This window comes from Trachemys scripta, chromosome 10 (assembly GCF_013100865.1).
Source record: "Trachemys scripta elegans isolate TJP31775 chromosome 10, CAS_Tse_1.0, whole genome shotgun sequence".
In the NCBI taxonomy this organism is placed as follows: Eukaryota; Metazoa; Chordata; order Testudines; family Emydidae; genus Trachemys; species Trachemys scripta.
The window spans coordinates 38,637,320-38,658,518 of record NC_048307.1 but is presented as its reverse complement, the minus strand read 5'-3'; the positions used below and the strand labels follow the sequence as shown (position 1 = coordinate 38,658,518).

General features: G+C 47.9%; 1 protein-coding gene across 29 annotated transcripts in view; it reads right to left on the bottom strand.

Moving 5' to 3' along the window:
• Positions 1–21,199, bottom strand: part of MAPK8IP3 (mitogen-activated protein kinase 8 interacting protein 3) — a 174,831-nt gene that overhangs the window by 94,001 nt on the left and 59,631 nt on the right. For 15 of the 29 annotated variants that reach the window (XM_034782838.1, XM_034782851.1, XM_034782840.1 and 12 more), the window contains 2 exons: positions 10,351–10,495; positions 1,759–2,005 (listed from right to left, as the gene is read on the bottom strand). In XM_034782838.1, coding sequence (XP_034638729.1) covers positions 1,759–2,005; positions 10,351–10,495 — 392 coding nt within the window. The remainder of the gene's footprint in view (positions 1–1,758; positions 2,006–10,350; positions 10,496–21,199) is intronic. The other 14 variants (XM_034782857.1, XM_034782863.1, XM_034782860.1 and 11 more) reach the window with 3 other exon arrangements.

Sequence of the window (21,199 nt, the reverse complement as noted above, 5' to 3'; positions counted from 1 at the left end):
CCGCTCCCCTAAGTTCCCTGTGCGGCAGCCGCCCAGCAGGCTATCAATTGCCGGCAGTTCAGCTGTCCCTCCCCCCACTGCCATGTGCTGCTCCTGCCCTCTGCCTTGGAGCTGCTCCCGGGAGCCTCTTGCTTGCTGTGTGGGGCGGGGGGGGGGAGAGGGGAAAGAGGGGGGCTAATATCAGGGTGTCCCCCTCCCCCGTGCCCCTGCCTGCTTACCCCATCTCCATGGGGGGGGGGGAACACACACATGACAGGGCTCAGGACGGAGGGAGCGTGCTGGCAGCAGCTGCTGTCTCAACTTCCTGGTCTACTTAAAAAGAATCTACTTAGAGAAGTTCAGCGTACTTAAAGGGGCAATGCGCATCTCTCTCTCTCTCTCTCTCTCTCTCACACACACACACACACACACACACACACACACACACACACACACACACAGTAAAANCACACACACACACACACACACACACACACACACACACACACACACACAGTGTGTGTATCTCTGTCTCTGTCTGCCATGCTGTCTCCCCTCCCTCCATTCGTGCTGCCTTGCAGAGTATGAGGCTACATTAACAACAATGTGTTAACCCTTGAGGGATCAGCCAAGTTCATCATTTAGCAGTAAGGCATTCCCTGGGAAATAGCCCACCCTCTGACTCCACCACCTCAACCAAGCTTCACAATCATCATTGCTGTGTACAGTATTAAATTATTTGTTTAAAACTTATGCTATGTATACATATATATAATATGGTCTTTTGTCTGGTGAAAAAAAATTCCCTGGACCCTAACCCCCCATTTACATTAATTCTTATGGGGAAATTGGATTTGCTTAACATCATTTTGCTTAAAGTCACATTTTTCAGAAACATAACTACAACGTTAAGCGAGGAGTTACTGTATACAAAACTCATGATACCTTTATAGTATTCATTTCATTGCTTCAGGTTATCAATGTGCAACACTTGGCAACATTCGTCACATTTTAAGACAAAACATGGTGTGCATCTGTTGCCAGAACAGGGCTCCTTATACCAATGGTTCTCAAGTTTCTAAATTTTAAAAAAAGTTGAGGAAGATTTCCCCAAACATTGAAAATGATTATGATTTTACAAGGAAAATCCAGCCCCTCTCCACTCCTTTCGGAACACTGGACCTCGGTTTCAGAAACCTGTCTTCTCCATTCTGCTCTGATGCACTTCTATCACCCACATTTTAACTCTAGCTGCAAAAAACATATAATACTGAAATTTCAAGTCATCCATATTTGCCCCCAGCACTGAGTGCTGCTCCTAGGTTTCATTTATTAAGGACATGGCAGAAATAACAGCTGTGGCAAAAGTTTCAGCTATCAAGCTTAAACATGATCCATAAAAAGGTGTTCAGTTCCTTTGAATTGCTCTAGGGATGTATTAGGAGGAGAGTAGTAAGCAACACACAAGAAGTAATTCTTCTACTCTACTCAGCACTGATAAGGCCTCAACTGGAATACTGCGTCCAGTGGGTACCAGGGTGTAGGAAATATGTGGACAAATTGGAGAAAGTTCAGAGAAGAGGAACAAAAATGATTAATGGTCTAGAAAACATGACCTATGATGAAAGATCGAAAAAAATTCTTTGGTTCAGTCTGCAAAAGAGAAGACGGGGCGGGGGGGTGGGGGGGCATACAATGCCCATGTATGCCTTTTATTAAAGTGGGCATGCAACAGGTTGGCTAGCAAAGAATATACACAGAAGAATACACCTGCCATACCTATGCTGACATTCCTCATCTCCTGGGTGACCTGCACTTCCATGTTCCTGCTGTTTCGCTTTTCCCGTGCCCTCTTATTGTTCTTGGCTGTTCCACTGTAGTCACTGATGGGTTGCAAACTCTCATTTAGGGGTGTGACAGCAGCAGAGGGCACAGATGAGGTTGGTGTGTTGGACTTTGTCCCAGTGGTGCTTGGAGTGGCAGCTGCAGAAGACTGCCCAGATTCAGACATTTCATCATTTGGGCACTATGACAATACAAAGAAGGAGAAAACAGAAAGGAAAAAGTGCATCTATATGTTTCACATAATTCCATATTTACTGGATTGATGAATGCCTTGTAGCAAATTATGGAAAATGAGTACCACAAACTGAACACCCAGAGCTTATTGTGCCTGCTTAGCACTGCAAATGAACAGCAAGTTCCTGTACAGAACTCAGCAAGCAAATCCTACCTGGTATAAATACAGATCCCCCTCTTTTTTTATTACCAACACAGATGGCATTTCAGGTCTTCAGAAGTTACGTGAGATATAAGGTCTACTCATAATGGAATGTGACCTGATTTTCAAAGGTGAAAAACAGCTGCAGCTTCCCTTGACTTCACTGGGATTTATGGGTGCTCAGCACTTCTGAAAATCAGGCCAATGTCTTCCAAGATACCCAGTGCAAGAAGGAAAGCACAATCATTTCTGGAAAGTGATACAGACTTCTATGAAGCGGCTTCATAGATGCTCTGGATCCATCATTACAGTAGTTCATTGGCACAGAACTTGTTTAATAGATTTCTAATGCTACCACTTCATTTGAAGGGACAGGTAAATATTTTTGATACTAGGCAGCTGAAGTAAAGTCGGTATTCAAGCTGAAATGGTCTCACTTCACTAGTAGGGGAGAGCTACATGTCTGTATTAGCTCACGTAGAAGACAGCCAGGCATGGACCCAGGATGACAACACATGTGGTTCTTCCCAACTGGATGAAAGACAGGACCAAGAGTTTAGAAATCAAAAGATGTCATAAATAACCCCTTGAGATGTATTTCCAACCTGAAATGTGCTCAAACCAAGTCCCTGTTCAACATAAATTATGGCCCCATTCCTCATCCTACCACATCCTGAAAAATACAGGAAGCTTTCAAGAATACCACACCATTTGATGCTGCACTCCCTGCTTGCCAATTAAGAAAGCACCATTTCAGCCGGTTCACCTTCTCATCAGTGACCAATTGGCCTCAGACCCAAATGAGATCTCCCAAGTCTTCTTGGCAGGGTTTCTAACCGTTCACCCCCACTACCTCCCAAGGCCACTTAAAGCATTTCCTGAAAGAGGATAGCAAAGTGAACTTCTAGAGCAACATATTACAATGTTTTCCAGTTGGGTGAAAAAGCTATTTGATATATACCTACCCCCCAATTTCCTTACTATAGTTATCGCCACCCCTATTTGCATCTTCTCTTCTGTGCAGTTGCTAGGAAGTTTCTGCTTCTACTTAGTTTGTTAATTACTCTTTAAAACTAGGTACTAGCTTAGGCCTCACAGTCTTGGAACTGTGATGTTGTCTGCACCTCAGTTTTTTGGAAGTCTGTGTTCTACAGTCCTTCTTCCTAACAATTTCATGATGCGACAAAACAGTTCCAAGTGGGATGGGAATGAAGATAGTGAAAAAATGGCAATGTAACCCTTGGCAGCCATGCATTCTTAAAAAAACAAAAAAACAAAAAAAAAAAACAACCATACCCGTTATTGACATACTACTTTAATTAGAAAGACATTGAAGTCTCTCTGTCCATGCTCATTCAAACCAAGTGTCCTGTGCCACACCCATTTCCTGATTATTTACAGCGCAGACACTGAAATTGAATTTGTTTATTTTTTTAAAATGTTGCTATCAAATTTTATCCACTTTTTTTGCTTGACCTTTTTGGATTGTGAGCCCAAACAGCACACCCACTTCTCCTGTATGGATGTTCAGATCATCATCCTGGTGCATTAAATGGTCATTTGTGAAGCTACTTACTGATCTGGGCATCAAATTTGAAATATAGACATTTTACTTAGGCTGCTATATTTGAACATTAGACTTCTCACAACCTTTTAAAATTCCTATTCTGGATGCTTCCATTCTAATGTGCAAGGGCAAAGTATCAAATCAGAGGGTTTCGTGGGCAACTCCAATGCATTGGGACTTACGTTACTTTGACAAACACCTGCCACTGCACTCCCAACACTCGGAAGCAAAGGGGCTAAAAATGCACCATTATTCAGTGTAAAATGTAAATAAAACCACATTCAAAAACACTAAACCAGCAATGCCATGGGTGCTACTCCTATTCCAAAAGCATGCCCCATGCACTGCTGCTTATTTATATAATCCTCCACTCAAAACACACTCATGGGATAACCACCATGGTCTACCACACATCGTCAGTTATGCTTCTTAATTCATAGAATCATAGAATATCAGGGTTGGAAGGGACCTCAGGAGGTCATCCAGTCCAACCCCCTACTCAAAGCAGGACCAATTCCCAACTAAATTATCCCAGCCAGGGCTTTGTCAAGCCTGTCCTTAAAAACCTCGAAGGAAGAGATTCCTAGGTAACCCATTCCAGTGCTTCACCACCCTCCTAGTGAAAAAGATTTTCCTAATATCCAACCTAAACCTCCCCCATTGCAACTTGAGACCATTACTCCTTGTTCTGTCATCTGCTACCACTGAGAACAGTCTAGATCCATCCTCTTTGGAACCCCCTTTCAGGTAGTTGAAAGCAGCTATCAAATCCCCCCTCATTCTTCTCTTCTGCAGACTAAACAATCCCAGTTCCCTCAGCCTCTCCTCATAAGTCATGTGCTCCAGCCCCCTAATCATTTTTGTTGCCCTCCGCTGGACTCTTTCCAATTTTTCCACATCCTTCTTGTAGTATGGGGCCCAAAACTGGACACAGTTCTCCAGATGAGGCCTCACCAATGTCGAATAGAGGGAAATGATCACGTCCCTCGATCTGCCGACAATGCCCCTACTTATACAGCCCAAAATGCCTTCTTGGCAACAAGGGCACACTGTTGACTCATATCCAGCTTCTCGTCCACTGTAACCCCTAGGTCCTTTTCTACAGATCTCATTTGGGTCTGAGGCCAATTGCTTCCTAGCCATTCTGTCCCTAGTCTGTAACAGTGAATGGGATTCTTCCGTCCTAAGTGCAGGACTCTGCACTTGTCCTTGTTGAACCTCATCAGGTTTCTTTTGGCCCAATCCTCTAATTTGTCTAGGTCCCTCTGTATCCTATCCCTACCCTCCAGCGAATCTACCACTTACGTATGGAATATTCTCCAGAGCCAACCAGTCCATTTTGGGACCATCCACTGCAAAACCCTTAGATACAGCCAAGATATTCCTTTTAACCTTCCAGGAACTCTACTAGACACTGCTGAGATATTCCTTCTCCCCCTCTCTACCACCAAATCTCCCTCACTCACTAGCTATCCTATAGTTCAGGGGGTGATCTCCATAATCCTTCACATACAAAAGGATACTCTCCACAGCCACCACTTACCTAGAATCAGACCTGTGAGCCTCCTAAACTTCAAATGTGTAGCTGTGACCTCCAAAATGCATTGTAAAAGCCCAAAATTCTAGGAGTAATGTGTCACCATGAGCAGTCACAATTCTATTATTTTAACACTGAAAATACAATACATAAAAACAAACCCAAAAAGCATTAAGGACTAAATCTACAAAATATAAAATGTTAAATGTAAAAAAAAAAAAAGCAAAACAAAACCTAATCTAGTTACAAAAAGCAAAAAACCAATAAATAAAATAATAATAATAATAAATGATAATAATAATGAAAATGTAAAAATATTTAATAATCAGACTCTTGAAGATGAAAAATCAGTTCAGAGAGTTAGGAGAAAAGAGACCAGGCAAGTAAGCTATCAGTGTGCATCTGATAGCAGTGGAACATCAGCTATGTTCCCAACACAGAGAGAACTTAGAGCACCACAAAAGAAAAGCATAATAAAGTCAACAAAGTATTTGCAGCACTGCAATGCATTTCAACGGCCAAGCAAGAGCATTTATTAAATAACACTTAAAGCAGAAAGTACTGCCTAACAGAGAGCAATTAAGAGGTTTGCATGCGGGATACCTCCATCCCAAACAGTGAACCCATTACCCACTTAGTATCCTTCACTACCCAACACTTACTCATGCTATATCTTCCACAAGCTATGACTTATTCTGCTTTAGGATATCTACCTTAACAACCTATGCATCCAGGATTTTCCATAACACACAGCCTAACCCACCCCCCAGAGGCTACCTTCCTTAAACCCAGTGCCCCATATTGAGAAACAAGCAGGGAGAACTGGAAGTCCCTGGCACAGTCAAGGAACTATGATGTGATTGGAATAACAGAGACTTGGCGGGATAACTCACATGACTGGAGTGCTGTCATGGATGGATATAAACTGTTCAGGAAGGACAGGCAGGGCAGAAAAGGTGGGGGAGTTGCACTGTATGTAAGAGAGGAGTATGACTGCTCAGAGCTCCGGTATGAAACTGCAGAAAAACCTGAGAGTCTCTGGATTAAGTTCAGAAGTGTGAGCAACAAGGGTGATGTCGTGGTGGGAGTCTGCTATAGACCACCAGACCAGGGGGATGAAGTGGACGAGGCTTTCTTCCAGCAACTAGCAGAAGTTACTAGATCGCAGGCCCTGGTTCTCATGGGAGACTTTAATCACCCTGATATCTGCTGGGAGAGCAATACAGCAGTGCACAGACAATCCAGGAAGTTTTTGGAAAGTGTAGGGGACAATTTCCTGGTGCAAGTGCTGGAGGAACCAACTAGGGGCAGAGCTCTTCTAGACCTGCTGCTCACAAACCGGGAAGAATTAGTAGGGGAAGCAAAAGTGGATGGGAACCTGGGAGGCAGTGACCACGAGATGGTCGAGTTCAGGATCCTGACACAAGGAAGAAAGGAGAGCAGCAGAATACAGACCCTGGACTTCAGAAAACAGAATTTGACTCCCTCAGGGAACTGATGGGCAGGATCCACTGGGAGAATAACATGAGGGGCAAAGCAGTCCAGGAGAGCTGGCTGTATTTTAAAGAAGCCTTATTGAGGTTGCAGGGAAAAAACATCCCAATGTGTAGAAAGAATAGTAAATATGGCAGGCGACCAGCTTGGCTTAACAGTGAAATCCTTGCTGATCTTAAACGCAAAAAAGAAGCTTACAAGAAGTGGAAGAATGAACAAATGACCAGGGAGGAGTATAAAAATATTGCTCAGGCATGCAGGAGTGAAATCAGGAAGGCCAAATCACACTTGGAGTTGCAGCTAGCAAGAGATGTTAAGAGTAACAAGAAGGATTTCTTCAGGTATGTTAGCAACAAGAAGAAAGTCAAGGAAAGTGTGGGCCCCTTACTGAATGAGGGAGGCAACCTAGTGACAGAGGATGTGGAAAAAGCTAATGTACTTAATGCTTTTTTTGCCTCTGTCTTCACAAACAAGGTCATCTGCCAGACTGCTGCACTGGGCAGCACAGTATGAGGAGGAGGTAACCAGCCCTCTGTGGAGAAAAAAGTGGTTTGGGACTATTTAGAAAAACTGGACGAGCACAAGTTCATGGGACCAGATGCGCTGCATCCGAGGGTGCTAAAGGAGTTGGTGGATGTGATTGCAGAGCCATTGGCCATTATCTTTGAAAATTCATGGCGATCGGGGAAGGTCCCGGATGACTGGAAAAAGGCTAATGTAGTCCCCATCTTTAAAAAAGGGAAAAAGGAGGATCCGGGGAACTACAGGCCAGTCAGCCTCACCTCAGTCCCTGGAAAAATCATGAAGAAGGTCCTCAAGGAATCAATTCTGAAGCACTTAGAGGAGAGGAAAGAGATCAGAAATAGTCAGCATGGATTCACCACGGGCAAGTCATTCCTGACTAACCTAATTGCCTTCTATGAGAAGATAACGTGGTCTGTGGATGAGGGGAAAGCAGTGGATGTGTTATTCCTTGACTTTAGCAAAGCTTTTGATACGGTCTCCCACAGTATTCTTGCCAGCAAGTTAAAATAGTATGGGCTGGATTAATGGACTATAAGGTGGATAGAAAGCTGGCTAGATTGTCGGGCTCAACGGATAGTGATCAATGGCTCCATGTCTAGTTGGCAGGATAACTCACTAGCAGTGCCCCAAGCGGAGTGCCCCAAAGGTTGTTCAATATCTTCATTAATGATCTGGAGGATGGCGTGGACTTCACTCTCAGGAAATTTGGAGATGACACTAAACTGGGAGGAGTGGTAGATACGCTGGAGGGTAGGGATAGGATACAGAGGGACGTAGACAAATTAGAGGGTTGGGCCAAAAGAAACCTGATGAGGTTCAACAAGGACAAGTGCAGAGTCCTGCACTTAGGACAGAAGAATCCCATTCACTGTTACAGACTAGGGACAGAAGGCTAACAGCATTTTGGGCTGTATAAGTAGGGGCATTGCCAGCAGATCGAGGGACGTGATCATTCCCCTCTATTCAACATTGGTGAGGCCTGATCTGGAGTACTGTGTCCAGTTTTGGGCCCCACACTACAAAAAGGATATGGAAAAATTGGAAAGAGTCCAGCGGAGGGCAACAAAAATGATTAGGGGGCTGGAGCACATGACTGAGAGAACTGAGATGGTTTAGTCTGCAGAAGAGAAGAATGAGGGGGGATTTGATAGCTGCTTTCAACTACCTGAAAGGGGGTTCCAAAGAGGATGGATCTAGACTGTTCTCAGTGGTAGCAGATGACAGAACAAGGAGCAATGGTCTCAAGTTGCAATGGGGGAAGTTTAGGTTGGATATTAGGAAAATCTTTTTCACTAGGAGGGTGGTGAAGCACTGGAATGGGTTACCTAAGGAGGTGGTGGAATCTCCTTCCTTAGAGGTTTTTAAGGACAGGCTTGACAAAGCCCTGGCTGGGATGATTTAGTTGGGAATTGGTCCTGCTTTGAGCAGGGGGTTGGACTGGATGACCTCCTGAGGTCCCTTCCAACCTTGATATTCTATGATTCTAAACACTGAACATTTATCTGTGTTACGTGATGGATACACTCATAGCTGAGCACTGTCAGCAAGGCACAATATTTTCTTTCCATTATAAATTGATTTCTTTCTTGTTAAAAGATTAACAAATTACAAAAACATACAGTTAGTAACCTCCACTGCCTGAACTCAGAATTCAAGGTTTTTATAGTTTTATTTGAATTTCTGCTGAATTTTCCTGAAATGCAGAGAGTGAGTTATTGATAAACTGCAGACAGCTACGGGTAAGAAGCTTTTAGTCTCTGTGCTACAGAGTACAGGTTAAAACAGCAGCCTCATCAAGTCTATTAAAATGGATGCAACTCCATCTTTCTCTCTACTCTCCCCTGCAAAAGATACATACAATTGACTAAATGGAAATGGAAATGTTATCTCCATTGTCATGGGGATAAACAGTGCATGCAAGCGTTGGTTGGACTGTGTCTCCTAGCAGAGGTGCAGCACAGGCAGAAAGCAAATCAGTTTATACAAAAATGTTTGTGCCATTTCTACATCCCTCCAACCTTGATCATACCAGTGCATTGTGGGACTCTTATCCCAGTTCCCAGCACAGCTCTCCAGAACAGGTGCTTTTGGGAAATTTGCAAATTATCAAGAGATCTGAATGGTATTCTGGGCGTTTTGGCCAAGTCCTATGGTTTCCAGGGTCAGTGTTCCATAACACTTTTATATAATGTTGGGGGTGATGCTAGGGATACAGTTGCTGGGGCTCGTTGCACAATTCAGTTATTGAAAGGAGGAGCACAGCATTGTAGAATGGCGGTGGGAGGGCCAGCAGCACTAGTACAGGTGTAGTGCTGCGACTTCTTGTTCACGCACGCAGATCACCAGTGTAGACTGTGAAGGTGACATAAAGGCTTGCTCCACAGTGGCACAATGCAACCAGCTATGCCAATCACTCTATAGCAGCTGAGTGACTTGTATAAGGACACAAAGCATTTTAGATGCACTGTAGGCATTAGGTGTTGCTACCATCAGTGGTGGTGGCAGCACCTTTTTTGTCTAGTGTACATGAACCCAAAGACAGGAAGATTAAAACAAAGATCAACTTGAAAGGGCAGAGTATGGCACAGCAGCACAGTGCCCAGCCCCATGTGAGACAGAGAGACACAGTTCCAATGACGAGGCAGAAGACTGGCTCCATCATTTCTGCCACCAAATGATTCATAAACAGCATTGGATCTGGGCAAGAGGGGTGCGTAACTTCACACACACACACACACACACAAGCTCCATCAGCAGAAAACACTAACTAGCACGAATTAGAACTGACAAAAAACAGAAAGTGACAAAGAAACATGAGTTCTGTCAAAACCAGTCCTCCACCCTATGTCAAATTTATCTGCATCTGAAGGTCTATCGTCCTCCCCAGGGTTCTGTTATAAGAAAGGATCAGATGTACAAAAGGGAGAGGCTGCAAAGGGTTATGGACACATGGTGGTATCTGTCTTTATGAAGATGTGGGATGCTATTGACAGTGGGAAACCCTTGTTCCATGACAATCTATAAAACCTTGTAGCTGGAGTTGGACTGCAGCTGGCCGAGGTCACTCAAGTGCCAGTGGTCCACTGTGGGGATGATCTTGGCCCCTATCTGCCCACGTACCATTCCATCGGCAAGGGGGAAGACATTCAGAGAGTTAGGACGCTCCTTCCTGCTAAAGAGAGAGAAAAAGGAAGAGAGAGGAAACAATCTGTCAGCAAAACCACAGGATCCTTATGGTAAAGAAAGTTCAGAACCAACACAGTGACTCATGTTTCACATGACACAAGGACTGAATCCCATTCCCACCCCTGAAGTGCTGAGTTAACTCCCAACTCCCACAGCCTGAATGAGAAAGCAACTGATTTACTGATTTATACCTGCCTCTGGAGATTTCCATTACTTGCATCTGAAGAAGTGAGGTTCTTACCCACGAAAGCTTATGCTCCCAATACTTCTGTTAGTCTTAAAGGTGCCACAGGACCCTCTGTTGCTTTTTACAGATTCAGACTAACACGGCTACCCCTCTGATACTTGACAACTGATTCTGTGATTCAAAATTGGGTTGTCTATTGCTAGGCTACACAGATGACCCTTATCATAGAATCATAGAATATTAGGGTTGGAAGAGACCTCAGGAGGTCATCTAGTCCAATCCCTGCTCAAAGCCACCACTGTGGACAACCTAGCTCCATCCTCTTTGGAACCCCCCCTTCAGGTATTGGAAGGCTGATATCAAATCCCCCCTCACTCTTCTCTTCTGCAGACTAAATAACCCCAGTTCCCTCAGCCTCTCCTCCTAAGTCATGTGCCCCAGCTCCCTAATCATTTTCGTTGCCCTCCGCTGGACTCTCTCCAATTTGCCACATCCATTCTGTAGTGGGGGGACCAAAACTGGACGCAATACTCCAGATGTGGCCTCACCAGTGTCGAACAGAGGGGAATATTCACTTCCCTCGATCTGCTGGCAATGCTCCTACTAATACAGTCCAATATGCCATTGGCCTTCTTGGCAACGAGAGCACACTGCTGTCTCATATCCAGCTTCTCGTCCACTGTAACCCCTAGGTCCTTTTCTGCAGAACTGCTGCTTAGCCAGTCGGTCCCCAGCCTGTAGCAGCGCAAGGGATTCTTTCTTCCTAAGTGCAGGACTCTGCACTTGTCCTTTCTTTTGGCCCAATCCTCCAATTTGTCTAGGTCACTCTAGACCAGGGGTCTCAAACTCAAATGACCACGAAGGCCACATGAGGACTAGTACATTGGCCCGAGGGCCGCATTTACTGACCCCTCCCCCCTGCCGCCCTTGGCCCCGCCTCTTCCCACCCCTTCCCTGCCCCCATTCCAACCCCTTCCCTGAAATCCCCACCCCAACTCCGCCCCCTCCCTGCCCCCAGGGGGTGCAGGAGGGGTGTGGCGGAGGCTCAGGGCAAGGAGTTAGGGTGTGGGGTGCAGGAGGGCTGAGAGGTGCGGCAGGGAGCTCAGGGCAGGGGGTTTGGGTGCACGAGGTGTGCGGGGTGCAGCAGGGGTTCAGGGCAAGGGGTCAGGTTGCAAGGTGCGGCAGGGGGTTCAGGGCAGGGGGTCAGGGTGCAGCAGGGGTGCGGGGCGCAGCGGGGGGTTCAGGGCAGGGGGTCAGGGTGCAGGGTGCAACAGGGGTACAGGGTGCAGCGGGGGGTTCAGGGCAGGGGGTTGGGGTGCAGGGTGCAGCAGGGGGCTCAGGGCAGGGGGTTGGGATGCAGGAGGGGTGCGGGATGCGGCAGGGGTTCAGGGCAGGGGATTGGGGTGCAGCAGGGGCTCAGGGTGTGGGGTACAGCAGGGGGCTCAGGGCAGTGGATTGGGGTGCAGGAGGGGTGCAGGGTGCAGTGGGGGGTTCAAGGCAGGGGGTTGGGGTGCAGGAGGGGTGAAGGGTGCAGCAGGGGGTCAGGGTGCAGGAGGGGTGCAGGGTGTGGCAGGGGGCTCAGGGCAGGGGGTTCAGCTGCAGGAAGGGTTCGGGGGGCGGGCTCCGGCCTGATGCGTACCGGGGGCAGGGCAGGCTCCCTGCCTGCCTGCCTGCCTGCCTTGCCCCCGCGCCGCTCCGCTCCTGGAAGCCGACAGAACCAGGGGAAGGAGGGACACAGGGGTGTGTGTGGCTGTTGCTTCAAGCACCGCCCCCAGCAGCTCCCATTGGCCGGGAACGGGGAACCGCAGCCAATGGGAGTTGCTGGGGGCGGTGCCTGAAGCAACAGCCACACACACCCCTGCGCCCCTCCTTCCCCAGGTTCCAGCGGTTTCCCGGAGTGGTGCGGGGGCAGGGCAAGCAGGCAGGTAGCCTGCCCTGCCCCTGGTGCACGTCGGGCCGGAGCCGTTCTAGGTAAACCTGGGGGAGGGCGGGGGGAGGGGCCGCGAGGAGCTTGCGGGTCGCAGAAAATAAGCCCGCAGGCTGCGTGTTTGAGACCCCTGCTCTAGACCCTATCCCTACCCTCAAGAGTATCTACCTCTCCCCCCGGCTTAGTGTCATCTGCGAACTTGCTGAGGATGCAATTAATCCTATAATCCAGATCATTAATCTTATCTCTTCATTAAAAGGCACTGTCAAAGTTGGGTTGCCACACAAAAATTGTTGACTTACCAGGCCAATGATCCAATTATAAATCACCCCTCTCAGGAGTGTTTCCTAGCATCAGATTGAGCCCTCCTGTGGAGAACCCCTAAGAAGGGGTGAAGGGCCGGAGACTTCATAGGCTGACTTACTGACCCCTTCTGTGGTTGGAAAAGTTAGGGTTTATAGAAGGGGCTGAGGGCACAGCCACCCACTTTAAGCAGCATTTCCCCTTGGGAACCAGAAGGCCCAGTAGGGAGATATGTCACAAAGAATATAGTCCCCTGCTTCCTCCTCCTGCCCCAAATATAGTGGAGCCTTGACCCCACTGAGCTCTGACAGAGTGGCCTTCATGGGGTCCCAGGAACAGGCAACAGTAGAGGTGGCCCTCCCACTTCACCTTCTGTCTTTCTCATCTCAGATCTGAGTCTACTCCAATTACAATCCAGCCTCAGATATTTTACTATATATAATCAAAATGTATGATTTCAGGTGTTAAAACAGAAAAGCGGCAACTACATGCAGTTGTCACCAATCCATGAAACATACGAGTGTGTCATCACCCCTACTGGTATATACATTAAACTGGTTAATGTACATGACAGTTCCTTCTATTGGTACGTAAGAGAGCCAGTCAAACTGCTGCTTTAGCACACCAGGCAGAGGCTTGTGTTTTCAAGAGCAGAAGATTCAGAGGTTGAATCCAAAAACCAAATGAGCCCAGTGTGTTGAGGTGATCAGAGTGTCTGTGTTTACTGTCCTAGACTGTTCTGAGGGGCTTCTGCATTCTCCCAAACCTATAAACCTGCCTTACCACACACTGGCAAAACGTTGACACTGTCTGAGTGGAACATATACAGTAGAATCCTGTTTATCTGAGCCTCCATTTTCCGGCTCTCCGTATTAACTGAAATGGGACTGACAGCTCAAGCCCTGGGCAGCGGGGTTTGGGCTGTCAGCCCCCTATCTCCTGAAGTCTGAGACCTGCCATCTGGGGGTGAAGCCCATTCTCTGGATTATTTGGATTTTTGGTGATTTGATCTGGCCCTGGTCCCAATTATTTCGCATATATGGGGTTTCACTATAATGTGTTTCATTCTCAGTACCTCCCAGAATGCACCTCAACTCACTACCTTGGAGCATAGCCTGGAAAATGGAATTCTGTGATCTGAATTTGTCTGATCAGATAAATAACCATTTCATTATTATTTTTAAATTTTAGAACTTTATTGGGAGAGCCTCCTGATTTCCAAGTCGAAGTAATTTAGATCCTCATTGAGTAGATGCACCTTTAAACTTCCCTGGGGACTAGGCTGGTGGAAAATCAGACCCAGGATTGGGGAGGTGCTACAAACTCCTTTGTAGTTCACTTTCCCTCCCCAGCTGGGAATCTGGGCCTCTGTTCTTTTGTTTAGCATAGTCTACTGTGAAGTACTGGGCACGCTTACAATGCTATCTATGCCCTGGTCTACACTACGAGTTTAGGTCGAATTTAGCAGCGTTAGATCGATTTAACCCTGCACCCGTCCACAGGACGAAGCTGTTATTTTCGACTTAAAGGGCTGTTAAAACTGATTTCTGTACTCCCCCCCACGAGGGGATTAGCACTGAAATCGACATTGCCGGGTCGAATTTGGGGTAGTGTGGATGTAATTCGACGGTATTAGCCTCCGGGAGCTATCCCAGAGTGCTCCATTGTGACTGCTCTGGACAGCGCTCTCAACTCAGATGCACTGGCCAGGTAGACAGGAAAAGGCCCACGAACTTTTGAATCTCATTTCCTGTTTGGGCAGCATGGCGATCTGCAGGTGAGTGCAGATCTCATCAGCAGAGGTGACCATGATGGAGTCCCAGAATCGCAAAAGAGCCCCATCATGGATCGAATGGGAGGTACGGGATCTGATTGCTGTATGGGGAGACGAATCCGTGCTATCAGAACTAAGTTCAAAAAGATGAAATGCCCAAACATTTGAAAAAAATCTCAAAGGGCATGAAGGACCAAGGCTATAACAGGGACCCGCAGCAGTGCTGCGTGAAACTTAAGGAGCTGAGGCAAGCCTACCAAAAAAACAGAGAGGCAAACAGCCGCTCCGGGTCAGAGCCCCAGACATGCCGCTTCTATGATGAGCTGCATGCCACTCTAGGTGGTGCAGCCACCACTACCCCACCCCTGTGCTTTGACTCCGTCAATGGAGTAGCACGCAACAGGGATGCGGGTTTTGGGGACCAGGAAGATGATGAGGAGGAGGTTGAAGATAGCTCACAGCAAGGAAGCGGAGAAACCGTTTTCCCCGACAGCCAGGAACTGTTTCTCACCCTGGACCTGGAGTCAGTACCCCCCGAACCCACCCAAGGCTGCCTCCCGGACCCGCCAGGCGGAGAAGGGACCTCTGGTGAGTGTACCTTTGTAAATATTATAATTGTTTAAAAGCAAGCGTGTTTAATGATTTATTTGCCCTGGCATTCGTGGCAATATTGCTACTGGAAAAATCTGCTAACGTGTCTGGGAATGGAGCGGAAATCTTCCAGGGACATCTCCATAAAGCTCTCCTGGATGTACTCCCAAAGCCTTTGCAAAAGTTTTCTGGGGAGGGCAGCCTTATTCCGTCCTCCATGGTAGGACACTTCACCACGCCAGGCCAGTAGCACATAGTCTGGAATCATTGCATAACAAAGCATGGCAGCGTATGGTCCCGGTGTTTGCTGGCATTCAAACAATATCCATTCTTTATCTCTTTGTGTTATCCTCAGGAGAGTGATATCATTCCTGGTCACCTGGTTGAAATAGGGTGATTTTATTAAGGGGACATTCAGAGGTGCCTGTTCCTGCTGGGCTGTTTGCCTGTGGCTGAACAGAAATGTTCCCCATTGTTAGCCACGTGGTGGGGGGAGGGGTGAAGCGATCATCCCAGAGAATTGGGTGTATGTGTGTGTGGGGGGGGAGGGGGTTAGTTGGGTTTGTGCTGTATGTTAACCCGAAAACCACAGCCCCTCTTCCTTTTAAATGGCCAACCCAACGGCTGCTTGGTATGGGAAATGAGGGTGCTGCTCTTTGAAACCATTCTCACATGTTATGAAGATTAAAGAAGCCAAAAGACTGTGTCTTACCATGGCTGCCTGCAAGCCAAATTCTGTTGCCCAGCCCTGCATGAAAGATCTCTCACACCAAACTGGCATACCCTCAATAAGAGGCAAAATGCGACCTTGTACCGAAAACGCATGTGCTATGTAATGTTAACAGCAAGGTTTACCATGAAAGAGTCTACCCATTGTTTTCTAAAATGTGTCTTTTTAACTACCACTCTCCCTTTTTTTTCCTCGACCAGCTGCAAATGTTTCAACGCTCACACTATCTTCTCCTTCCCAGAGGCTAGCGAAGATTAGAAGGCAAAAAAACCGCACTCGCGATGAAATGTTCTCTGAGCTCATGCAGTCCTCTCACACTGAAAGAGCCCAGCAGAATGCGTGGAAGCAGACAATGTCAGAGTCCAGGAAAGCAAATATGAACTCGAGGACAGGTGGTGGGCTGAAGATAATAAGTGGCGGGCTGAAGATGATAGGTGGCGTCAGCTTGGTGACAGAAGGCAAGAGGCAATGCTGAGGCTACTGGAGGAACAAACTGATATGTATGGTTGAGGTTCAGGAAAGGCAGCTTGAGCACAGACCGCCGCTACAGCCCCTGTGTAATCAACCACCCTCCTCCCCAAGTTCCATAGCCTCCTCACCCAGACGCCCAAGAACACGGTGGGGGGGCCTCTGGGCACCCAACCACTCCACCCCAGAGGACTGCCCAAGCAACAGAAAGCTGACATTCAATAAGTTTTAAAGTGCAGTGTGGCCTTGATCTTCCCTCCTCCCCTACCCCACCCGGTGCTTCCCTCCTCCCCCAGCCCTCCCGGGCTACCTTGGCAGTTATCCCTCTATTTGTGTGATGAATTGATAAAGAATGCATGAATGTGAAGCAACAACGACTTTATTGCCTCTGCAAGCGGTGATTGAAGGGGGGAGGGGAGGGTGGTTAGCTTTACAGGGAAGTAGAGTGAACCAAGGGGGGGGGGTTCATCAAGGAGAAACAAACAGAACTTTCACACCGTAGCCTGGCCAGTCATGAAACTGTTTTCAAAGTTTCTCTGATGCGCACCGCGCCCTCCTGTACTGTATTAACCACCCTGGTGTCTGGCTGAGCGTAATCAGCGGCCAGGCGATTTGCCTCAACCTTCCACCCCACTATAAACGTCTCCCCCTTACTCTCACAGATATTGTGGACCGCACAGCAAGCGGTAATAACAATGGGAATATTGGTTTCGCTGAGGCCTATCTGAGTCAGTAAACTGCACCAGCGCACTTTTAAATGTCCTAATGCACATTCTACCACCATTCTGCACTTGCTCAGCTTACAGCTGAACAGCTCCTGACTACTGTCCAGGCTGCCTGTGTATGGCTTTATAAGCCATGGGAACAAGGGGTAGGCTGGGTTCCCAAGGATAACTATAGGCATTTCAACATCCCCAACGGTTATTTTCTGGTCTGGGAAGAAAGTCCCTTGCTGCAGCTTTTGAAACAGACCAAAGTTCCTGAAGATGCGAGCGTCATGTACCTTTCCCGGCCATCCTATGTTGATGTTGGTGAAACATCCCTTGTGATCCACCAGTGCTTGAAGCACCATTGAAAAGTACCCCTTTCAGTTTATGTACTCACTGGCTTGGTGCTTTGGTGCCAAGATAGGGATATGGGTTCTGTCCATCACCCCACCACAGTTAGGGAATCCCATTGCAGCAAAGCCATCCACTATGACCTGCACATTTCCCAGAGTCACTACCTTTGGTAGCAGCAGCTCAGTGATTGCATTGGCTACTTGCATCACAGCAGCCCCCACAGTAGATTTGCCCACTCCAAATTGATGCCTGACTGACTGGTAGCTGTCTGGCGTTGCAAGCTTCCACGGGGCTATTGCCACTCACTTGTGAACTGTGAGGGCTGCTCTCATCTTGGTATTCTTGCACTTCAGGGCAGGGGAAAGCAAGTCACAAAGTTCCATGAAAGTGCCCTTACGTATGCAAAAGTTTTGCAGCCACTGGGAATCGTCCCAGACATGCAACACTATGCGGTCCCACCAGTCTGTGCTTGTTTCCTGGGCCCAGAATCGGTGTTCCATGGCATGAACCTGCCCCATTAATACCATGATGTCCATATTGCCGGGGCCCGTACTTTGAGAGAAGTCTGTGTCCATGTCCTCATCACCGCGCTGCCATCACCTCCTCGCCTAGTTTTGCTTTTGCAGGTTCTGGTTCTGCATATACTGCAGGATAATGCGCGTGGTGTTTACAGTGCTCATAATTGTGGCGGTGATCTGAGCGGGCTCCATGCTTGCCGTGCTATGGTGTCTGTGCTGAAAAAAGGCGCAAGACGATTGTCTGCTGTTGCGGCGACTGATGACATGGCTTACAGGGTTGTTACACAGAATGGCCCCCTCAAGGATTGAACTCAAAACCCTGGGTTTAGCAGGCCAATGCTCAAACCACTGAGCTATCCCTCCCCCCCACTATTCATTGAGGGAGGGAGGGAGGAAAGGAGGGGGGGGGAACAAATGAATACAAAACAAATCTGGTCTCTTTATTGTTTTGATCCACTCCATCTCTCTTATAGATCTTAGGCTGGCAGCAGATGGTGCAGTACGACTGCTGGCCATCATTGTCTCCCATTTATGTCCAGGCACCCCCGACCGACCTCACCGAGGCTGGCCAGGAGGAACCAGGAGACAGCAGCAGATGGTACAATAGGGCTGCTAACCGTCTTTGCTAACTTGCAAAGGCAAGGAGCTGCTGCTGTGTAGCACTGCAGTACCGCATCTGCCAGCAGCACCCAGGAGACATACGGTGACAGTGAGCTGGGCGGGCTCCAAGCTTGCCGTGGTATGTCGTCTGCATGGGTAACCCAGAAAAAAAGGCGAGAAACGATTTATTGCTGTTGCTTTCACAGAGGGGTGGGGGGGCTGACGACATTTACCTAGAACCACCTGCGACAATGTTTTTGCCCCATCAGCCATTGGGAGCTCAACCCAGAATTCCAATGGGTGGCGGAGACTGCGGGAACTGTGGGATAGCTACCCACAGTGCAATGCTCCAAAAGTCGACGCTAGCCACGGTACTGTGGACACACTCCACCGACTTAATGGTCTTAGGTGGGGACACACACAATCAACTGTATAAAATCGATTTCTAAAAAATCGACTTCTATAAATTCGACCTAATTTTGTAGTGTAGACATACTCTATGTAATAAGCTGTGGCTTCCAAACAGAAATCTCAAGAGACTGCGTAATGGAGAGTGATGTAACGGCTTTATCAGCATGTTTTTGGGAAGGCTGCATTGCTCATGAGTGGCAAAGCTGGTAGTAAGTTATGCAAGGGGGGAGGGAATAGCTCAGTGGTTTGAGCATTGGTCTGCTAAACCCAGGGTTGTGAGTTCAATCCCCGAGGGGGCCATTTAGGGATCTGGGGCAAAAATCTGTTTGGGGATTGGTCCTGCTTTGAGCAGGGGGTTGGACTAGATGACCCCCTGAGGTCCCTTCCAACCCTGATATTCTATGTTAAGCCATCCTAAAGGAATGCAGATAAAATCTCTTCTATTGCACTGTCAGGTTTCTAGTGCTACCACCTATTTTGCAGAAAAAAAATATTTTAGAGCCTTATTGGCAGTGTTCCCTCTAATTTTTTATGTCCCTTTGCAGAATAAATTTTGTTACATAACAAAATTCATGTGGTGGGGGTGGGGCCGGGGATGAGAGGCTCAGGGCTGGGGCAGAGGATTGGGTGCAGGGGTTGAGGGCTTCGGCTAGGGGTGAAAGCTCTGGAGTGGGGCCGGGGATGAGGGGTTCAGGGTGCGGGAGGGGGCTCAGGGCTGGAGCAGAGGGTTGGGGTGCAGGGGGGTACAGGCTCTGGGGTGGGGCCAGGGATGAGGGGTTTGGAGTACATGCTGCCCTGGGGCTGCAGTGGGGAGAGAGGACTCCCCCCAACCCTCTCTCGCCACAGCAGCTTGGGGCCGGGGGAGAGGCGCCTCTTCCCGGGCTCGGCAGCTCCAGCAGGGCTGGGCTGGGCCAAGGGAGTGGCTCCTTTCCCGGAGCTCCGGTGGGCCTCGGCTGGGGCAGGGGAGGGGCTCCTCTCCCCCAGCCGCAGCAAGTCCGGGGCAGGTCCTGGCTGGGTCCTGGCTGGGATGATTCAGTTGGGGATTGGTCCTGCTTTGAGCAGGGGGTTGGACTAGTTGACCTCCTGAGTTCCCTTCCAACCTTGGTATTTTATGATTCTATGATTTTATGATATAGCAAGGGTTGCAGGTGGAAGAGATTGCACCAGAACAAAGCATCTACAAGCTGTCTTTCACCAGGGACACATGGCTGCAGATGACCAGACCAACCCAAAGACCAGGGAACAGAGAATGGCCAGAGGATACACTGATTTAGCAAATACTCTTATCAGCCTCCATTAGCAGGACTCCTATGGAGCTCCAGATGCAAATTGCAGAATGAGTCCAGAAGGGGAGGCCAGTGTTGATATTGCCATCTGCCCTCCCTTGGGATCCATGTCCCTCCCCAGGGCTAGGGCCTAGTGGGCACAGGTGTGTGTGATTTACCCTTCTACATGCCAGAATTGATGATTCTGGACCCTCAAGTGTCTTTTTAAAAACACCACCAGTTGTGGTCAACCCATTACCAGAATTATTTGTCTAAGGGGCAGGATGAGGAGACAAACTGATCAACAAATTGGTATTAAGACTTAACAGAAAAAAAAACAACAACAAGCATACAGGCTTGTTGGAGTTAATACATTAAAGGCAGGGCAGGAATAAAGGGTCAGTCTTTTCCTATCAAATACAGACATGCTTCCTTTCTCAGGCAGGCTCCATGCTGATTCTGTAGAACACTGCTCCTATACATGGAGAACATTTCATCAGGGACACAGCCAAGAGACCATTATAACTGCTCCACTTGTGACCTGCATGAAGTGATTGTAATGGAACCTGAGGCCCCTGAGACATGAGCAAATGCACTAACACAGTAGCTGACGCAATAGGTTAAGGAGTGAGCAGGCAGCCTGGAAAGAGAGATTTAATTTCCTTATGGAGAGAAAAAAAAAGAAAACACCCAGTAGCTCCATTCTCAGCATTGCTCATATGAAAGCCAGAACATGCTGTGCTGATTTGTCAGTCCATTGTGCTGCCATGACAGCTTCTATAAGGCAGGGAAACTGTGCTGGTTGGTAGCTGCTGCTCGCTGTGTCCCATCTGGGATTGGCAGAGGGCTGGGAGG